The sequence below is a fragment of the Neodiprion fabricii genome, chromosome 6 (genome assembly GCF_021155785.1).
Source record: "Neodiprion fabricii isolate iyNeoFabr1 chromosome 6, iyNeoFabr1.1, whole genome shotgun sequence".
Taxonomy (NCBI): Eukaryota; Metazoa; Arthropoda; class Insecta; order Hymenoptera; family Diprionidae; genus Neodiprion; species Neodiprion fabricii.
This window is the reverse complement of record NC_060244.1, coordinates 6126475-6146689: the sequence shown is the minus strand read 5'-3', so window position 1 is coordinate 6146689 and position 20215 is coordinate 6126475. Positions and strand designations below refer to the sequence as shown.

Below are 20215 nucleotides of genomic sequence, written 5' to 3'. Positions count from 1 at the left end.
CTGGAACGTACAATTATAATTCATCATCGCACTGTCTGTCTGGCAATTAACAGCATTCACCTGGTCTCTAGTATGACTATTTGAGAACATTATTGGAAATTCCTATTGGGACTATGCAATAATTTTCATCTTCTAGTTGCCATAATATGAAATGATGACATAGTTCCTATCATTGGGACAGTTTTGAATAATCAATCCGTCTGCTTTGCCGGCAGATATTTCCCCGACGATGAAGGTTCAATTTGGTGTTCACCGTGGCACGGCCTGCATGTGGTTGTCATGGGTACGCACGTGGCCAAACAAGGTTGTCACGCGTACCTTGGTAACAGTGACGGTACATTATGACATCGTTTGTAACAAACAACCCAAGTGACATTTCTCCTTCAACCTTGGCGCATTTTGTCAAGTCTATTGTCATTTCATGAGCTCGGGTAAAAGTGACTCAGCAACAATTCAAACTGAACTGCACGATATTCGAAAATGGTGAAGCTTGACGGAGGGAGATCGTTGATAGTATCAACGGCTTCGCATTATTTCGGAGTTCCGGTTGACGCGAATCCAGCAATCGCGGGTACTCCTGAGGTAGAAAAATTCCTCGATGAACCTTCGTGCAGGACGCTGTGCGCCCAGCCCCGAGAGTCGGAGGACATGGGACTAAAACTCACTATCGAGCTACCCTCCCGTGGAGGCAACACCTTGGTCTTCTTCAAGGTGATTAGATTCGCTTTTAACTCGAAATTGCATCACAGGCACTGACTCGTCTTGGATTTTTCAGGTGAAAGCTGCCGCAGTGACAGACGAGAACTTCCACGACCTGGTTCAGGTCGTGACCACGGGTGGCAACGCGAAGCGTGCAGGTTCATCCAACACGGGTGAAGGCTCGGCTCTGTTGAGCGCCCTTCGCCTGGTCTGGGGCCCGGCTCTACAGCGGGCGGGGGTCGCTGGAGATCTGCTGAAGAAGCTGGAAGAGAGTCTTCTTGGACCCCGGCCGGCTACTACGGTCCTCGAGGAACAGGCAACTTGGGAGAGACGGGCTAGCGGGGGGAAAAGCTCTGAGGAACGACGCGTTGCCATTGAAGCTACGGAGACCTTGAAGCGAATGAGACTTGAGCTGGATCGCGCTGCAGCCTCGAGGTTGGCTTCGGCTCTTCCTCTGACCTCATGATCTCGCACTTGTGTTTCACCTTCGCTTAATCCGATCAACAGGGAAAGCCTCGAGGCCGCTGAGGAGGCGTTGGAAGCGGTTGCTGGGTACGTCGACGACCTGTGGAAGCTCGAGGGGTCAGCATACTCGGAGCATAGAATGAGGTCGCTACTCGACGTTATTGGTAACGAAATTGTTTCCGTCGCGGAGTCTCTCGTCAATGCCCAAGGTATTGGTGCCGGTGACGGACCCCAGGCGAGGGATGAAGCTGTGGCCGTCGGGGCCAGCCTCTGCGAGAAGTGGATGGTTTCTTGTGAAAGACTAACCGGACTCTTTTGGCCTCACCAATCTCTTCATCCTTGGAAAGGCCCAGTTCACACGCCTCAAAGATGCGCCAGCTTGGGAAAACGACTTAGGTATATGAGATGAAAGACCTCTTTCTGTAGATTAAAAAAATGTATTATTTGTGTTTCGGTATTTCGCCCTTGCATAATTGAATCACCTTTTCTGAAATACTATTTTGTTTCAGGCTCCTTACGGAACTTCGTGCTCAACACCGGCAGCTTGTTAGACTATTGACGCCGGGTGAGCGTGCCGCTCTCGGAGCGGATCGTCTTTTGCGAGTCTTCGACGAAATTCAAGGTAAGATACTGAACCTGAGACAGGTGAACCGTTAGGGTGTCACCATGTTGTACTGTTCTCTTGTTTTTTTGAAGGCCTTAGTGCCGACGAGGACGAGGCTGCATGGGAACGAGCAAAACGGAAAGTTGAGGAGTCTTTGGGACCCGCTGAAGAAAGGGTTGCCGCAAAGCTGCGTGCCCAGTTCTCTGGGGTTCGAGGTCCGGCTGGTCTAGCTGCAGAGTTTCGTCGCTATGGGGAACTCCTGAAGAGAGAAGCTCTGAGGAGGGCGCTTCGCGGCGAGCGAGAGGCCCTGCTTTCGGCTGTCAGCGGTCTTGTGGGTTCGTTGAACGCTTAATTCAAGTGAAAGATCCGAATCTCGTCCCACCCCTTGGTACGAACAATTGCGACGCATGGTTACAGAATCTTGTCAAGTCGGCCCAGACACGGTTCGCCTCCTCGATAATCCTCGCATCCTTCAAGATATCCAGGCTGCCAGGACAGCCGAGCTCAGGCTTGAGGGACTGAAGAACCTCGTCAAAGAGCTGCTCACGGATCTTCCTGGATATGAGGATGCGGTAATGACCATCACCGCGGCTCTGAAAGAAGCTGCATCGCGGAGACAAGAGCTCATCGAGTCGTGGGTAAGGCGAGTGCGGAGTGAGCAGTCAGACTGACACTGGTTTTCGATCTCATAATTAATCCAAATTTCTTCTCACTCATTGAATCAGACCAACGAGGTTCGAACGGCGGTGATATCGAAGGAGCTGAGTCTTGACGCCGATGGTGCAGTGGTTGAGCTGACCGGTGCGAGCATGATGCGCGTTACTTACGACCCGCGGCTAACGCAACTCGTTCGCGAAGTCCGAGCATTGGCTGGGCAAGGTGAGCATCTCCCTTAATGAAACGTATCGAAAACCCAAAGAAATTTATCTACAATCATACCCAGGAATTGAACTTCCTCGGGAGATTGGCCAACTGGCCGAGAGGGCAGGAGTTTTGGCAAGCCGCGCTAGGGCCTTGCAGCAGGTTGCCACCTTTCACAACACAATCGGGGATCGCATGGTCCCGTCTCAAAGGCCCCTCATGCTTGTGGCTGCGTTGGAATTGGCTCGTGCCGTTCGCGAACAGTCAGGAGTTGCATGGAACGACCCCCACAGAGTGGACGCCTACACTGCGCGACTCAGGGAGCTAGTGAGTGTCTTTTCCATTTTTTTCAGTAAATCTTGATTGGCGTGGTTCCACAGTGAATTGAATTGAACGATTCGTAACTAAATTTCTGTACTGTTGTTACGAACATCCGTTGACGATCTATGTGATCATCGTATTCCAGGTGCGAAAATTTGCGCAACAGAATTCGGAGTTGACTGAAAAACACTCGGCTCTGTGCGAACGCGTGGCGAGTTTGCTCAAAGGGGATGCCGTCAATTTAGCGACTAATCAAAACGGATGGAAGGAGACGCTGCGTAATATGCGGTCCACGGTCGACACAGTTGAAGGACAGTACGGCAACACTAAGGCGTGGAAGCTGCACTGGGATCGTCAGCTGTTGAAGGCACTTGGCGTAGCTTACCGGTGGGAAAATTTGACTGCTTTGACTGTGAACGTCCGTTTATGTCACTCCTAAATTCACCTTGTTGCATGTTTCACAGGGCTGCGCTACCCTCGCTTCTCCAGAAGCTTCCAGAAATTCGAGTTGAACTTGTATATCACGATGGCCGTCTTCAGTGGCGGCCCCCGATGGAAGAGGTCCGTGCGAAGGTTTATTCCGCGCTCCGTCGGTTCCTTGCAATTCCCACGAACTTCAGGGGTGTTGGCGATGCTGCCGAAGGACAATTCGGTGGCCTCGTTCGACGCAGCGCTTATCTCTTCGGGCGTGTTTACGCGGAAGCGGAAATCGTTCTTGCCGCAATGGAAGCGACCCGTGTCAAGTGGATACCACTCGCTGCTCCTGCAAGAATGGACCCTGGTGAACGGTGTGTTCAATTCTATTCTGCAGATTAATAACTCATGCACTTGATCGACTTGATAATAATTGATAAATTACAGATTGAAGGGACGTCCGCCTGTCGAGTGGGAAAAGGCCTTCAAGGATGCCAAGCAGTGGGCCCAGGAGGCGAGACTTTTCCATTTACACATTCGAGAACAATTTCTTTTCCCTTTCCAACGACCTTTACTCATTTGAACATTTCTCATCAGGTGGGCCGATTGAGGGGAAGTGAGATCCGCCTTTGGTGCATTCGGGTGGACACAGGTACGGCAAGAGCAGACCTTGAGTCTACAACGCGAAGGAGTTGGGAGCGTCTCTCGGTGGATCTGAGAACGGAGGCGTCATCACGATTGGTTGCAGTTACTGAGTTTCTCTCATCGGCTTCACAGGAACTCGACCGACGTCCGAGAAGCATAGAGGAAATTGGATTAGCCCGTGAAGCATACGCAAGAATACGTGATGATGCTACTGGAATTGCAAAAGAGCTTGAAGACATCGCTGGTCTCGCGAGAGTCCTGGCAGCCTGGACCAGGGAGCGACTGGAAGGTAGGATTCGATAGCTGAGAATACTCGCTTTTTGGGGAGTTCGAATGTTGCGGAAACTGATTATTATAAGATATAGTCAGACATTGTCAATCTAGTAGGTTGATGTTTGCTGTGTAAACTTTAAAAACTACATTATATTAATTCGTGGAAAATACATAGTTCTTTTTTCCTTCAGGGGTAAACGGTGCAAGGGCGGCATGGGAGGGCCTTGGAGATCGGTTGGAGAGACACCAGACAGTGATAACGCGGCAGATGGAAGATGCGAAGTTGAATCTTCGGCACAGGTACGTTGCGTTACGAGACGACAGAGAGCGATGGGAGGTGAGGTGGAGTTCGAGGTCGGAAGCGGCTGACGTTGAGTGGCTCGTAGCGACGCGAGAGCGATGGTTTGCTTTGAAGGCGATAAAAAAGGGGCTTGATGAGGAGTGCCATCGGCTCGGTTTGAGCCCGGTTGAAATTGGGGTGGTTAGTATATTTCTTTCTCTCTATCTATTCTGGGCCAATTTTTTCTGGAATAATTTTATTTCACCTTAGGATGACCTTCAAACTGGCCTAGATGACAGCGGACTTTCAGCGTCTGCGGAAATTGAGGCGGAACTTGAAGCTTTGGAAACTAACTGCAAAGTGCAAGCTGAGTTCATGGAGGAACTTGGCAAGCAGGAAGCGGAGGAGTGGACCATTGCGAGGAGGAGGTTGCCCCGGTTTCAGGACTGGCTTGACTCGTGGGAAGCTCGGCTTCGGGGTCCTGGAGCGGGACTTGAACAGGAACCAACCAGGAAAGTAACTTTTGTTGAAAAAAAAGTTCGTGAGATCAGGTCTGCGGTCGAGTGGGCACAGCACCTTCGTTCGGACGATCTGGTCGATGAACACTGGGCTGAACTCAGCGAGATTCTTGGTCTGCCAGCCAAAAGACTCCAGGATGTAACTCTTGGTCATGTTTTGAACACTGCTCCTGTCATCAACGAAAAAATTGATTATGTCAAGGTAAGAATGGGGACGTAAAACGAACAGAATAAAAGTGGCAAAAATTTAAACCCTTTAAAGAGGCAATACTCGGTCTTAAAATAAGTTCAGTTTTCAGAAAATATTTATGATTTTTTTTTCCTCTCGACTTATTATATGGGGGTCATCGCTCTAGATGGTGACCAAGAGGGCTGCTGCTGAGGGAGGTATTCGTCAGGCACTCGCTGAACTTGAATCCTGGGAAGGATCCGCCTCGCTTCCTCTGCAATCGCTAAAGGACAGCCAGGGAGTAATCGTGCACACTGTTGTGGAATACGCTGGTCTCTTAGCGAGGGCAGGTTTGTGTTCATGTATACTGTACGTGGGTAAGATGGATAATATAGCCCATACTTCACATCCACAATGAGAATTTTTCACCAAGTACATGGTTCAAATGAATGTCAATAACAGGTGAGTTACGGCTTCTCCTGGAGGGAGCGAGAAGTTCTTCTTGCTATGAGAGATTTGCGGCTCGAGCAGTTCGCTGGGAAGCTGCTCTCTCCGAGTTGGAAGAAAGGGTACGAATCCTGAGCGCAGTTCAGAGAAAGTGGATTTATTTGGAGCCAATATTCGGCGGAGGTGCAGCGCCCAACGAGGTTGCTAAATGGATGAGAGCTGATAAGGAGTTCAGGTACGCAAAGAAACCAGAATTGATTTTTGTGGGTGTGCAGACAGTAAAAGACAGAGAATTCTTTAAAAAAAAATTGGCGTTTTTAAGGTATCTAATGGCGGATATATCAAGGGACCCCAGAGTCCCAGCATTACGAAGACTTCCTCTTCCTGCCCTAGTAGATCTCAAGGATGCTTTGGACCGGTGTCAGCGCAGCCTAGACGAATTTCTCGAGGTAATTTTCTCGCGGATCTATCTTTCTCTTTCTGTCATCTCGGTTTGTTCTCCTTATAAGCATGAGTCATATGAATGATTTAAAGGAAAAGCGTGCTGCATATCCGAGGCTCTATTTCCTGAGTGACGAAGACCTTCTGGAGTTGGTGTCCGGGGGACGAGGATTGGAGGCACACTTGCCGAAGTTGTTTCCAGGACTTGGTGGCGCTGTTACGGATCACCATTTTTTGAAAGCTGTTATATCTCCGGAGGGTGAGGTGATCAAGCTGCCCAAAGATATTGAGCTGACAGAACCGTTACCGGAGTGGCTCGCCGCTCTTGAAGCCGGCATCAGGGATGCTTTGCGTCTGAGTTTAGATGAGTGTTTGGCAGATTCGTCACCCGATCCTTCGCATTATCCCGCTCAGGTAAGCAGTAGGTTTTCTTCTCTATTTCGACATTATAAAGCGTTGTGCCAAATCTTTACAGATTTTACTTCTCTCGGAACGAATTCGGTTCACGGAACGATGTGAGCGAGCGATGCGTGAAGGTATTACGTCTCTAAAGAACCTTGTAGAGGCTTTAGAGGCACAACGAGCGCGGTACCGGGGCTTGGAGGACATTGGGGATAAACTGACCGCTCTCAAAGCTCGCGGACTCCTCCTTGACGTCGTTCATCATCTCGGAGTCGTCCGGTCATTGGTTAATTCGATCATGACCGCACCTGGAAGCACCACCAAGATCTCCTGGGACTGGAGTCGGCAGTTGAGGACCTACAGGGGGGTGAGTCCCACTCAGTGAATTTTCAGAGTTTCAGAAAATCTTGGAAACCGTTGTTTGAAAAAATCAACTTGTATAAAATCAACAAAATCTTTCGTAGACTGCCGAAACTGGTGGACCGCTGATTCGTTGTGCTGGTGCGGAGTTTCCGTATCGTTTTGAGTATCAAGGAGCCAGTATTGGGCTCGTTCGGACCTCGCTTACGGAAAGATGTTTCCTGGCTTTGACCCAGGCGATGAGGCTTGGCTTGGGTGGTAGTCCAACTGGTCCAGCTGGGACCGGTAAAACTGAGAGTGTCAAGGCACTCGGCGCTATCCTGGGAAGACTCGTCCTCGTTTTCAACTGCGATGAAGGTACGTTGGTAGTGGAGTTGCGGGATCATTTATCTGTAAAAACCGAACAGATTGAATGTAATTCGACTTGCAGGAATGGATGCCAGTAGCGTCCGTCGAATCCTGGGTGGCCTGACGCAGGCTGGAGCCTGGGGTTGTTTCGACGAGTTCAACAGGCTGAAGGAGGAGACGTTGAGTGCGGTTTCGATGCTCGTCGGTCCGCTGCAAGAGGCAGTTCGTGATGGTGCGGCTCAGGTAATGCTCGGGACCGATCGCGTCAAGTTGGATCCGCATTGCTGTATTTTTATCACGATGAACCCAGCCGGCGCTGAGTACGGCGGGCGACACAGGCTACCCGATTCTTTGGCAAGACTCTTCCGTCCCGTTGCTATGGCGCGTCCTGATCAACTCGACATTGCTGGTTCACTTTTGGAATGTGCCGGTTTTCTAGAAGCTCGGACTCTCGCGAAACAGCTTGTCGAGACACTGGACTTGGCGCACAAACTCTTATCCAGACAGCCTCACTACGACTGGGGGCTCAGGGCACTCCGGTCTGTCCTTGAGGCCGTTTATCGAACCTCTGGAAAACGGTCTGATGCTGAAACTACGAGGTAAGGACTTCCAGGCTTTGTCCATGGCAATTTGCTTCATAGATTGGTCAAAATTGTTCTGTTCAAATATAGTTGAACATTTTTCAGACTGTTGGAAGGATTGCGGATCGCTATAATGCCGAAACTAACCGAGTCTGATTCGTCCAAGTTTGCGGCTTTATTGTCAGACGTGTTTCCAAATGAGAAAACGACGAATTCAACCAGTATCCAATCTCTTGACAATGCCACCGAGCTTTCTATTGCTGTAGAAACTATTTGTAAAGCTTCAGAACTCGGCACCGACATAGCCGAGAGGTGTGTTCAGCTCGACCAACAGCTCCAGGCTCGCACTGGCGTTGCTATCGTTGGTCCTCCAGGTTGCGGAAAGACTCTGCTTCGGCGAACACTTGTCAGCGCTATGGCGCGCGTTGGAACGCCAGTTACTCAGTTCCTAGTTTACCCCGGTGCGGTGGCTAAGACGAAACTTCTCGGTCGCGTTGATCCACAGACGAGGTATGTTTCCACATCTATATTGTACTTTAGACACAACTGCACTGGTACTGTATTCACCATTCAATACTCAGGGAATGGAAGGAAGGCCTCCTCTCTGGCAACGTTGCTTCCGCAGGAGACACGCCGACTTGGATCGTCTTGGATGGAGATGTCGAACCTGCCTGGGCAGAGGCTCTAAATTCCGCCTTGGACGACAACCGTCTATTGACCTTGCCGAATGGAGTCGGCGTCCGTTTAGGCACTGGAACAAGGTACCATACCTCTTCATCATGTTTTTATGTTTACCTTAAGCCTGATGTAAGTGGAGAAATACTGAAGTTCGAACTTTGTTCATCTTCTCAAGATTCATCTTTGAGACTCATCGGCTCGACGGAGCAAGTCCTGCGACTGTCTCTCGTCTGGGTGTCGTACATCTCGGTTTCCTTCCCGTGAAGTCGCTGATTTCGCCATCACGTCTTGAAAACCTTCCTTCGCAGGTGCAGGAGGTCGTCCTGACTCATTTATCAAAAAGTAAGGAATTTGACAACTAGATTTGATAACGCGATTTTCTCCGATAACCTGGCCATTCTATTCTTTCTAGGTGTCGAGGTGGCACTCAAAACAAACAGACACCGATCATCAGCTTCAGGACTAATAGACGGTGTCATGACACACCTGGGGATAGCCAGGACTCGCACTAGAGCAGCTCTTTCTCTAGTCCAGTCGTTGTGTGGTGAAATTGAGGATCCTGTATCTCGGGATAACTTGGCACGATTTCTATACGAGATTTGTGACTGCAGGTGAGTCGTTACTGTTTTCAAAAACTTCGAGATCGGTACTTAATCCCAACGATTGATTACACGGGCAGATGTCCAGATCCGAAAAAACCCTGTGCTGTTACGTATGACCCGGAAAGGGATCGACTGGAGCCACTCGATGATGCTGTGATTCATTTGGACACGGATGAAGGCCCGCTATTCCTGTCAGGTACTCGATGTTTTTGATACCTGGTTGTTAAACGTTACTTATACTACTCCAATTTCCCGCCTTTACAGGCTCCGTAAAGATTGCCCTGGCAGCCGTGAGCCCCTGGATAGAATCGGGTCATCCAGTTCTGTTGCGAGGCTCACCCGGGTGTGGAAAAAGCTCAACGATTGCGGCGGCTCTCGCGTCAACGCGGGATATGCGAAGCGGCGCCTCTGTGGTCCGGGGCTCTTCTTTGCACGGTCCTGAAGAGTTAGTGGCGCGTTTAAAACGAGCTTGCATTCAAGTAGACGCGTCCACAGCTAACGGTAGAACATACAGACCGAAGAGCGGGCGACGCCTGATTCTGCTGCTCGAGAATATTCACTTGGCTTCGAAGGATCTGCAGGTACCTTTCATCTCCATGGTGCTTTTACATATTTAATCATGCTTATGCATTTCCTTTTACTTTCAGGAACTCGTAAGACAGATACTTCAGGAAGGCGGATTCTATGAAGATGATCTGGAGTTTGCTAAACTTCCAGTTTCTGCTGTTTGCACAGCTGACTCCGTTACGCCTCTTCACCCGAGGTTGGAAGCTCTTCTGGCAACTCACCATATGTCGTAAGATAAATGTTCAAATTTTGACCTTCCAATTTTTCATCAAAGTAATGGCTGTGACGATTCTTTTTAACTATCATATACACCTGCTAGTGTGCGAAGCATATTAACATTACTCATAGGCAACCAAGGTCTAAGGAGTTGCTGGCTATCGTTGAGCTTCATCTGCGGTCCGCGCTCAGGCATAATACTGGGAAAAAGGATGCTGCGGACACATTTGCACCTCGAATGGCAACCGCGATGCTGGAAGCTATTCGGGGACTTGCATCAACGGAGACGGAATGGACTGCTCGTGATCTTGCGACCTGGGCGGATGCTCTTCAGTTTTACCCGAGCCCAGAAGATGCTTCTGAGGCAGTTCAGCACATGGTGGATGCCGGACGTCACCTTTTTTCCGCAAGGTAAAACTCGTGCTCACCAAGGACTCATAAAAATTGTTATTGTCTTTCATCTATTACATACTTCAATTGAACACGTTGTTCAGGCTCACCCAGCGCGAAAGATCACGCTGGGAATCGAGTGTTCTTTCGAGGTTTCCGGACACCAAGGGAGCTGGGGATGATATTTATGCTTGGAAAGGGGATGGTGATGGTGCGGGGCTGATTCCGTTTGCATTAGAACAGTGGCGCGAAGAAGTCGCTAATGCTGCAGTGAGATGTGCGAGAGAAGGACAACCGGTTGAGGCGGAAATGACGTCTCAATTTTTGCAGTTGGTCGCAGGTGATTTTATTTAATTTTTTTATTATAATTTATTGTACCAAGGCGTGATTGACTGTCCATCATATCAAATTATTGTCGCTTAGTTTTTAATCATTAAATTTATTTACGAACACATTTACTTTTCGTTAAAGGAGTCAGCTGGGCACTTGGAAAAGATCAGAAAGGTCAGGGAGGGCTTGTCCTGATTGGACGTCCTGGTGCAGGTCGAAGAACTGCGGTGAGGCTTGCCGCGATGCTTTCCTCTTTCAACTTGATCAACGCTGCTTCCGGTACGTGCGTACAAAATCCTTGTAACTCAAGAAATTTATTCACCCCTCGTTTTGCATCGTGACGTGTGTGTTTTCAGGCCGAGGACGAACTGCCGTAAAGGCAGCTGTTCAAACTGCGGGTATTGACGGACAGCCCACACTTTTACTTTTGGAAGAGCATCACCTCAGGGAAGAGGAAACTGCAATTCTGATTGCCGCTCTGATAGACAAGGGCGAAATTCCAGGGCTCGTTAGTTCTGAGGAATTGGATGGCATGCTCGTGCCGCTTGGCGAATTGGCACGTAGAGAAGACTTTACCGGGAGCTTGGAGCAATACTTGCAGCACCGTAAGAAAGCACGCAATAATTTGTTTAAATTTGAAAGAGAGACCAATTGGTCTATGGTTGGATGCAATTTGATGTCAAATAATCACAGGAAGCTGTATGAAATTGGACGACTCGAATTATCTATTTCTGTTCTGATAATTTTGTCCAAACAATGTTGATCACATTGATCCTATAATTCATAATCAGGTTTGAAGCGACTGCTTCGCGTCGCTATGATATTCGACGAGGGTGACACAAGAGAAGAATGGATTTTGCGATCGGGGGTGTTGCGACAATGCGTTCTTCTTGGAGGAGATCGTTGGTGGACCTCAAAGACAGTCTTGACTGAGTTGGCTGTGCGAAGATGTGCGGATGGGGATGAGAAGCAGGATTCCGATGTAGGAATCGTAGTTGCAGCTCATCTCGCGGTAGCTGATCCTGCACAGCAGACACCTGCAAGTTTTCTGGCACTCTTACACTCCTACGAAATTTTGAAAACGCAGTGGATGCAGAACGTCGAACAGGAGATAGCTAGCCTTGAGGCTGGTATCGGACGTCTCACGGAAGCGGGTGAAAGAGTTGCTAAACTTCAGGCGGAGGCATCGAAACAACGCGAAGAGCTCGAGGTATGCCTATATAACTTGTAACAAATTCAGGATTATCTTTATTACTTAGCGGTGGTTTGAATATTAAATATTTATATGAGAGGTTGGTTGGGATCCATTGTCCTGTAAAGACTTTGGTTTAGTAGAAGCGGTACTTTACGATTGAAACCGAATGAGCATTTCTTTTTTTTGCCTGATTGTGACAGAGGAATAAGAACCCTTTTTCATCATCAACAGGTCAAGCTCTGTTTTCCTCAATCGTTTAATCAATTTTCTCATTCATGATGACACCTAGATTGAAAAAGGCAAAGCAGCCTCGGCTCTAGACCAAATAACGGCAACAATGCGGGGCGCAACTGGTCAAAGGGAGGAAATGACGACTCTGAAAGCTGAGACGGAGCGTGAAAGTGCTGAGGTGGCCCGTCGTAAGGGTGACATCGAGGCGGAGTTGGGCAGAGTGGAACCATTGGTAGCAGAAGCCGCTCAGGCGGTCGCAGGAATCAGTGCCGATGCCCTGGCGGAAGTGCGTTCGTTACGAGCACCTCCCGCGCCGGTGAGAGATGTCCTCGAGGGTGTTTTACGGCTAATGGGAATCCGCGACACATCCTGGAATAGCATGAAGACTTTCCTCGCGAAACGTGGCGTCAAAGATGAGCTCAGGACTTGGGACGCGAGGCAAAGCTCTTCCGCAAGTCTCGATGCCGTCGAAAAGCTCGTAACCGAAAAGCCGGATAGCTTTCAAGAGAAGACTGCAAGGAGGGCGTCTGTTGCTGCTGCTCCTCTTGCAACGTGGGTTCTGGCCAACCTCAGATACGGCCAGGTCCTCCGCGATGTCGCTCCACTTGAGAGGGAGCAGCGAGTCCTTGCCGAGTGAGTGAGATGAGAATTAGTTGTTGGAGATATTTTTTACTTTAGGACTTTGCGAGTAGTTTAAAGTTACGGAGAATTTGAGTTTTAAAGTAATTCAAATTTTACTAATAATTACAATGATTCCAGTCTGTAACCTTTATACTGCCCGAAAGTCTAAGTATAGTCTCTGTCTGTGATCGGAAATTTACAGGCACCACATTTTCAGACTTTCTAAGGGAAATAAAGCTCTTAAAATTCCGGCAGTCTGAAGGTTAAATAATTTGATAATAAGGAATGAAGAAGGATAAGTCTTACGTTCATTTTCAATTGAATACCCAAAAATATAGATTTGACTGTAAGAAAATGAAAATTCACAGACGACTTTCTATGGCGGAGGCTCAGCTGGGCAGACTGGCAGCGGGTTTGAACACTGTAGAGGGTCGAGTTGGTCAGCTGCAACTGGAGCTTGCAGAGCATTCGCGGGGCGTCGCGGCGCTCCAGCTGCGAGCAGAAAGCACAGAGACGAGTTTGGCGGCAGCTCAAGGTTTGCTGCAGGGTTTGGGCGCGGAGCACCGTGACTGGGAAGAGCAGCATCGACATTTTACCGAGAGAAAGATGCGCTTGTCAAGGGAAGCAGCGGGCGCGGCGACGCTGCTCGTATACCAGAGTTCCGGGGAACGGCGAGACGAGGATAAGACGTCGGTCGATCTGCTCACCACTGAACGCGAGCGTCTTTCCTGGAGGGCGCAGGGTCTTCCGGTCGACAGTGAGAGCCTCGTCGGCGCGGTCCGGGCCCTGAAGGGGCCCCTGGTTCCGCTGTTTTTGGATCCATCAGGGGTCGCCATTGCTTGGTTGAAGTCGAACCAGGCTTCGTGCGGTTTGGAGGTCACGAGTCCCGTAGATTCCCGTTTCCTTACTACCCTGGAGCTCGCCGTGCGTTTCGGCAAGCCGCTCCTCGTCGAGGAGATCGATTCACTGCCCTCGGTGATTCTTCCGCTCCTAAGACGCGGCCCTCTCCGTCTTGGCGATCGAGTTCTTGCCGCGCAACCTGGCTTCAAACTGTTCTTGGCTACGCGCAGGGAATCCGTCACAAGGGGCGAGGGACTTCCGAGGGAGGCTGTCGTCGCGGAGGTTGTCCTTGGCGCCGGCATCGGCAGCCTTGCTGAGCGGCTCGTGGAACGTGCCCTTCTTCGAGAAACTCCCGGTCTCGAGGAGGCTCGCAGAGCGGCCTTGGAACGGGAGGAAAAACTTGCTGGCGAACGTGACGCTGCACGCATTGACCTTCTGGCTCAACTCGGAGCTGCACGCGGACAGGATCTTCTCCTTGGCGAGCAAGCGTCCGGTGGTGGCTTGCTCGGCTCCCTAGAAGCCACGCAGGCCAAAGCTAAGGAGATCGCTCGCGCTCTGAAAGACAGCAGGCAGAGTCTTGAGGAAGTCGCTAAACGCGCTGAGCAACACGCCGCTTTTGCCACTTTTGCCGCTGGGCTTTACGAAGCTGTTAAGGATCTGCCGCGACTTGGACCTCTTTATGTATTCTCTGCTGAGGAATTCACGTTCATATATTTGAAGGCACTGATGCCTCGTGATGTTGACATTGTTGGAAGCAATATTGTCGGCGAATCCAGAGTCGATGAGAACAGGAAGAAGAGGTGGGTGCAGAATGCGTGATTGGATAAACATTACACCTAGGTGCTGTCAAAAGTCTGAGATCAACCCTTGAAACCAGATTAATTCATTGCCTTCCTTAACTTTGAAGGATGGCTTCTGACTTTATGGAACAATGAATTTCAACTATTTTCAAATCCATCTTTGATTTTCTTATTTTCAGACTGATAGCGTTAACGTTGCAGCATTGCACTAGAGCAGCTTATCGCAAGCACAGGCTCGCATTGGCGTTACATTTGGTGCTAGCGTTGAGTGGCGACGTACCGATTGCAGAAAAGAATCTACTGCTAAGTGAAAGCGCGACGTCGAGCGTCGGAGCGGCAATGACACCGGAATGGGTACCGGATGAGCGAAAGTCGGCTGTCGCTGCGCTGATAGCTGTTCGGCCACAGGTACGCAATAAAAATAAAAAATGAAAATGAAATTCACCTCGTTTCTAAAATTGGACACCGGGCGAGAATATGATGCTGATGTGGTACCTCGTTTTTTGCCAACTCGACAAAAGCTCGGTTCGAAGCTTTGTCCTGCCTGGCTTGCAGACGCTGGGAAGATATTCGCTGACACAACATTGACGCCACTCCAGAAGGCTCTTGTCGTAAGAGTCTTGCGACCTGACTACCTTCATACTGCTCTATCTAAACTTGCCGCTAGTCAGCTTGGTGAGTATAAGTAATCTAAGGAATCTGGTTTGGGGGTGAATGATTTTGGAACGGTATTCAATATGCAATTTTGAATAAATTTCTTTGTGTTACCGCCACGGTCGGTAGAATGTGGCAGAGTTTTTTTTTCAAAATTATTCATGTAAGTTATATTTGACAGAAGGTTTCTTATGGTGATTTTCAAGATCAGCAAAATGTCAATTGTTCAATGATTTCATTCACAGGACATGTATTGAGAGAATAAAATCTAACATCGATCTTCTTTGCAACTGTAACTTTTTGAACTTAAGCATTAATTCAGATTCCAAAATTCATTTCGAAAATCACTCAGCTGCCGCAATAGATACTGTAAAATTTTTTTCCCTGAGGAACATCATAAAGCTCCTTTATAAAATGCTCTATACTTAGTAATAAAAGTTTCGATTACACTTATCAATTCCTTTCAACCCATCCAGTAACCAAAATCAAATTACCAGGTGTTCGAGACATCGCTCCTCCAGCACTGTCGCTCGGTGAAGGTGACTGGGAGGATTGTCCCGTTCTTTTGCTTCTTTCCCCGGGTGCAGATCCTGGTCCCGAACTGCGGTCCCTGGCGGTGAACGCCGGTACAACATTCGTCGAAGTTTCCATGGGCCAGGGTCAGCTGAAGCAAGCTGAGTTGGCTTTGGAGGTGGCTTGCAGGTGAGTTGCTAATCTCTCCTACATGCCGCAATTCTCAATGCCGATCTCTTGCAGGGAAGGAGGCTGGGTCTTGCTCAGCAACCTTCAGCTTGCCTTGAATTGGCTACCACGATTGGAGAGTCTGCTACGATCCCCGGCCTGCACCACTGATCGAAGTCCGAAGACTCGGGTGTGGCTAACCACCGAAGAATGCCTGGCTGGGTTTTATCCCGGGCTTTCCGCACTCTGTGCTAAACTGGCTTACGAGCCACCGGAAGGCGTCAAACGAAATGTCAGGAGATCGCTGCAGCAACTGTATCAAGAGCGGCAGGAAATCGGCGACCCGGCAGAGTCGCTTCTCCTTGCCTGGCTCCACGCGACTCTTCAAGAACGCAGAAGGTGACACAAGTTTAGCATGTGGAAATTGTTAAGATGTAATCAAGAAATAATTGAATTTCAATAATGCGTTGAATAGTTCATTCGATCTTCAATTTTGCATTTCGTGCTGACGTTGGATCTTGATCCAAATCTTTTCGCCGAAGGTTCGTACCGCAGGGATGGATCAAGGCTTACGAATGGAGTGAAACGGACCTTGAAGCAGCGGCAAAACTGGTCGCAGGATCGGCAGCAAAGGGTGACTGGGAGCAAGGTCGGGGCTTGCTGGACGCCGCCGTTTACGGTGGTCGACTTCAGGATGCTTACGATGCTCGTGCTCTGCGTGCTATCCTCGCCGATGTTTGGGCGGGGGATCTGTACTCCGGACGTCGTGACCTCGGCGGTGTTCTCCCAGTTTTTGACGCCTCTGTTCAACAGGATATCAAACGGATCCTCCAGGCCGTTGCTCGACTTCCGGATCAAGATCCCCCGAGCGATTACTTCGGACTTCCTGCCAACGCTGACCGTGCCTGGGAAAGAGCCGCAGCCGAGTCCGCTTTGCTCCTGCTTCGTGGTACGTGTTGTTTTTCTTTTTTTTTTTTTTTTATTTCCTGAAAACTGAGATTTTCTTCTACTCCAATTTGTCACCTCGAAAGGTATAGCAGCGAAGTCCGAACCTATTGCAAACGGAGACAGTGGTCCGAACGTTGGAACCACGAGTCCCGACAGTGTCGAAAAGCTCTTGAATGAGCTGGTCAAACAGCGAAGCTCGAAGGAAAATGGAATTGCGGAGGACAAATCTCATGGCGAAACTGATCAGGATCCTCTGAATGAATTCTTCGATCAGGAAAGGAGAGCGGCTACGAAACTGTTGAAGGGCGTTCAACGCGTAGTTCAGAACAAAGATTTCCGATCCGGTGATGCAAAGGTTTGTAACACGGATGTAGTACGTACCATGTGTGTTTCGTTCGTATTTACCATCGTTATTTTGAAGACCTGCATTGCGGAAATGAAAACGAGGATCTCATTTCGACGCTTCAAGATCCAAGCATCCGACGTTTACAATTGTTGCTTTAATATCCTTCATAAATTATCCCCCATAACATATTGACTAGAAAAATAAAACTTTCTCATTTTTGAACGAACGATTTATCATTAGACGCCTAAAGAATGGCTGGAAGAATGGCCAACGGGTCCAATCGAGGCGGTACCATTTGCTTGGAAGGCGATCGAGAGGCACCGATTTTTGTGCGGCGAAGTCACGGAGATCCCCGATTGTTTGGATCTATCTTGGCTGGGAAAACCGGACGCGTTTTTTGCGGCTCTCAAGCAGAGGACGGCCCGAAGGACCGGACGTCCCATCGAGGAGCTTCTGCTCCGTGCGGATTGGTCCGAATCGGACGTGAATCAGGACGAAGGATCTCGCTGTGGTGCCACAGTTGAAGGCCTGCTCTTGACCGGTACGTATGAGCTTGTTAATTAGTTTCAAGCAAGTACTTATGGGCTGTAGAATTAGGTCAAAACCGAAGTTTGCAGCTGAAAATATTGTAAAACAATGATTTGAATGGTGTTACATAAAAAAATTCCCCGTAACACAGGAACTATAATTGCAAATTTTAACTGTAAACCGTTCGCTATTGTAAGAACATAAGAGACACACATTGTTTTGTCATTTTTGAACCGGCAAAATTCAATTTTCTTGTCAGATTCAGATGAGGTATCTAGAGTTGTTGACAGAAAATGGGCGATTACAATAAAAAATCGGTAATTCAGATTTTTCGTTTTAAATCACAGGGACTTTTTTTTAAATAAGATCGAACTTAATTAGCTCCAGTCGCACTTTTTGAATGTTGTTCTGTCACTTTTTTGCTTCAACAAATTTTCGCCCTGACCGTACGTTCCATATATCCTTCAAACTCGCGTAACGGCTCCGGATCTTCGTTTAATTTTTCGCGATCCTGTTCGGCAGGTGCGGTAATTCGCGGCGGCCGACTCGCAGAGGTCGGCGCTGACGAAGCTCCGGTTTTGTCGGCGCCTCGCTGCCGCGTTTCCTACTGGATCGGGACGTCCGGTGAGTTCGGATCAACTCGGCATTCCCATGAATGGTTCGTCGAAGTTCCGGTTTACGCGGATCTCAGGAGAAACCGGCTGATATCCGCCCTGCCAGTCGCCTGTGATCGCGAAAATCGCGATGTATGGCTGCGGCGAGGAGTCGCCCTCCATCTTACGGCCTCGTCCGTTGCCCGATCGTAAATCCGCCAACCGGATAATTTTTTCAAATAAATTGTAAGAATTACAATGACAAATTCTTACGCAATTTATACATGAGAATTATTTCTTGTCGACGAAATGCGTCGAGATTCCAGTCAAAAAGCTGAAATAATTTTGACTCCAGCCGAGGATGTGTTTCATTGAAATCAAAATACACCTGCGTGTAATATGTATAATATTTTGAATATATTATTTATTATCGTAAAATTTAATAAACTTTACAGATAAACGTTGTTAATTGAGGAAAATATATGTTTATGTATGTATATATGTATTGTAAGGTAAGTAATAGTATATTATTATATAGGTATTTTTTTTTATACGAAGTACGTTGAGATTCCATTGGAAAGTACCGAGATTATTTGCCGCTTTCGTTTCATATTGTATACTCTACAATCGTATATACGTATACGGTTACTTCGACGTCAGCGACAAACTTATAAACCAATAATAATAATAACAATAATAATAGTAATAGTAATAATAAACATAATAATAATAGTATATAACGTATCATAATTGATCAAGTTGATGTAACGGTAATAATTTTTTTCCTTCTTTTTGTTTTTGCATCATTCGATGGGTGCATATACCATAGACACGAGTGTTTCATTTATAAACAGTGAATATAGATGAAACGCTTCGTGTCGTAGAGTACTTCTTTTCCCAATCACATTTTCGTTAATCTTTTTTTTTCCCCTCTTCCATAATTACCTACTCCGCGATTATTTGGTCAACGATATTACGTGCTTACATCTCTTGCGTAGAGTATCCCTGTTACGTTAATAATTTCCTCTCTTTCTTCTGTTAAACAGCAACGAATATCAACTCGACACTCTAGAAACAGAGCAACTATATAATAGTTATAGTTCAACCATAATATTTCACCTGTTTTATCGTTCATGTATTATTTAGGATTTTTTTTTTTTTCGAATTCAAATTGACTATATAACGAGTCCGCGTACACTCCGCGTATATTTCTTTAATTTATAATATATCATTATCATTATTAATTTCACTATTATCGTTACTATTATCTTTTTTTATTGTGATTATGTGTATGATTATTATTATTTATTTGTTTGTTTTAGAAACGTGGTATTATTGAGAGAACTAAAATCTGCAATGTCACATTTTCTATACGTTATACAACAATCTCGTAACGACAAATCGGTATCAGTTATAATAAAAATAGCAACAGCAACGATAAAAACTTGAACAAGAGGTATAATATAGTAACATGCACGAGTTTTCAGAGTTTACGGATTACTAATCGTGTTTTGTAATAAAATAATTACACGTCTATGCATGTTGTCGCTTAAATAACGGTGATTTAAATTATGCCCAATGTTTTAGAGAATTGGCTTCACGACAAAAAGAATAGTAATAACAACGATGATAATAATAATAATATTAATAGTAAACAAATCAATAATGATAATGCAGTATCAAAAAACAGTACAAGATATTGATAAAAACTACAAGTGTTCGATTCTACTATGAATAAATACGGTGTGACAACGAAGAGGCTAAAAATGAAAAGGTGTGCAATGTGTGACGCAGGCCTAAGTGAAACCGGTTCGTATCATGATGGTTACAACGCATAACTATGCATTCCGTTACTCTATTCGATAATGCATACATATATATATATATATATATATATATATATATATATATATGTATATGTATATATACATGCACGAATGTATTATACATATGGTATCATCTATATAATATATAATAAATTTTACGTAAAACTGTAAAATTCAGTGGATCAATAGAATATCTATACATAATAGATATACGTTATCATACATATATAATATGAACGTGAAAATTTGTTCGTGTCAAGACATTGAGTATAACGGAGGCACTACAAAGGGCGGAGGGACGGAGGGAGGGTAGAGTGAAAAAGAATAATGTAATATACTTA

At 47.1% G+C, this 20215-nt stretch overlaps 1 protein-coding gene across 1 annotated transcript; it reads left to right on the top strand.

Moving 5' to 3' along the window:
* The first annotated feature begins 15 nt into the window (after window positions 1-15).
* Window positions 16-18445, top strand: LOC124185429 (cytoplasmic dynein 2 heavy chain 1). The gene is made up of 43 exons (XM_046576195.1): window positions 16-711; window positions 776-1134; window positions 1207-1560; window positions 1674-1786; window positions 1861-2103; window positions 2186-2406; window positions 2494-2647; window positions 2712-2956; window positions 3096-3337; window positions 3415-3738; window positions 3812-3878; window positions 3962-4298; window positions 4474-4763; window positions 4833-5282; window positions 5437-5599; window positions 5712-5931; window positions 6019-6145; window positions 6231-6551; window positions 6613-6906; window positions 7004-7256; window positions 7330-7846; window positions 7934-8338; window positions 8410-8589; window positions 8682-8848; window positions 8919-9117; window positions 9186-9304; window positions 9373-9689; window positions 9756-9904; window positions 10024-10302; window positions 10386-10621; window positions 10753-10890; window positions 10968-11216; window positions 11403-11821; window positions 12096-12670; window positions 13027-14298; window positions 14478-14706; window positions 14820-14973; window positions 15450-15654; window positions 15709-16032; window positions 16176-16582; window positions 16665-16936; window positions 17168-17468; window positions 17978-18445. The coding sequence occupies exons 1-43, from the start codon at window positions 481-483 to the stop codon at window positions 18259-18261; spliced, it is 12405 nt and encodes a 4134-aa protein (XP_046432151.1). The 5' UTR covers window positions 16-480; the 3' UTR covers window positions 18262-18445.
* The last annotated feature ends 1770 nt before the right edge of the window (window positions 18446-20215 follow it).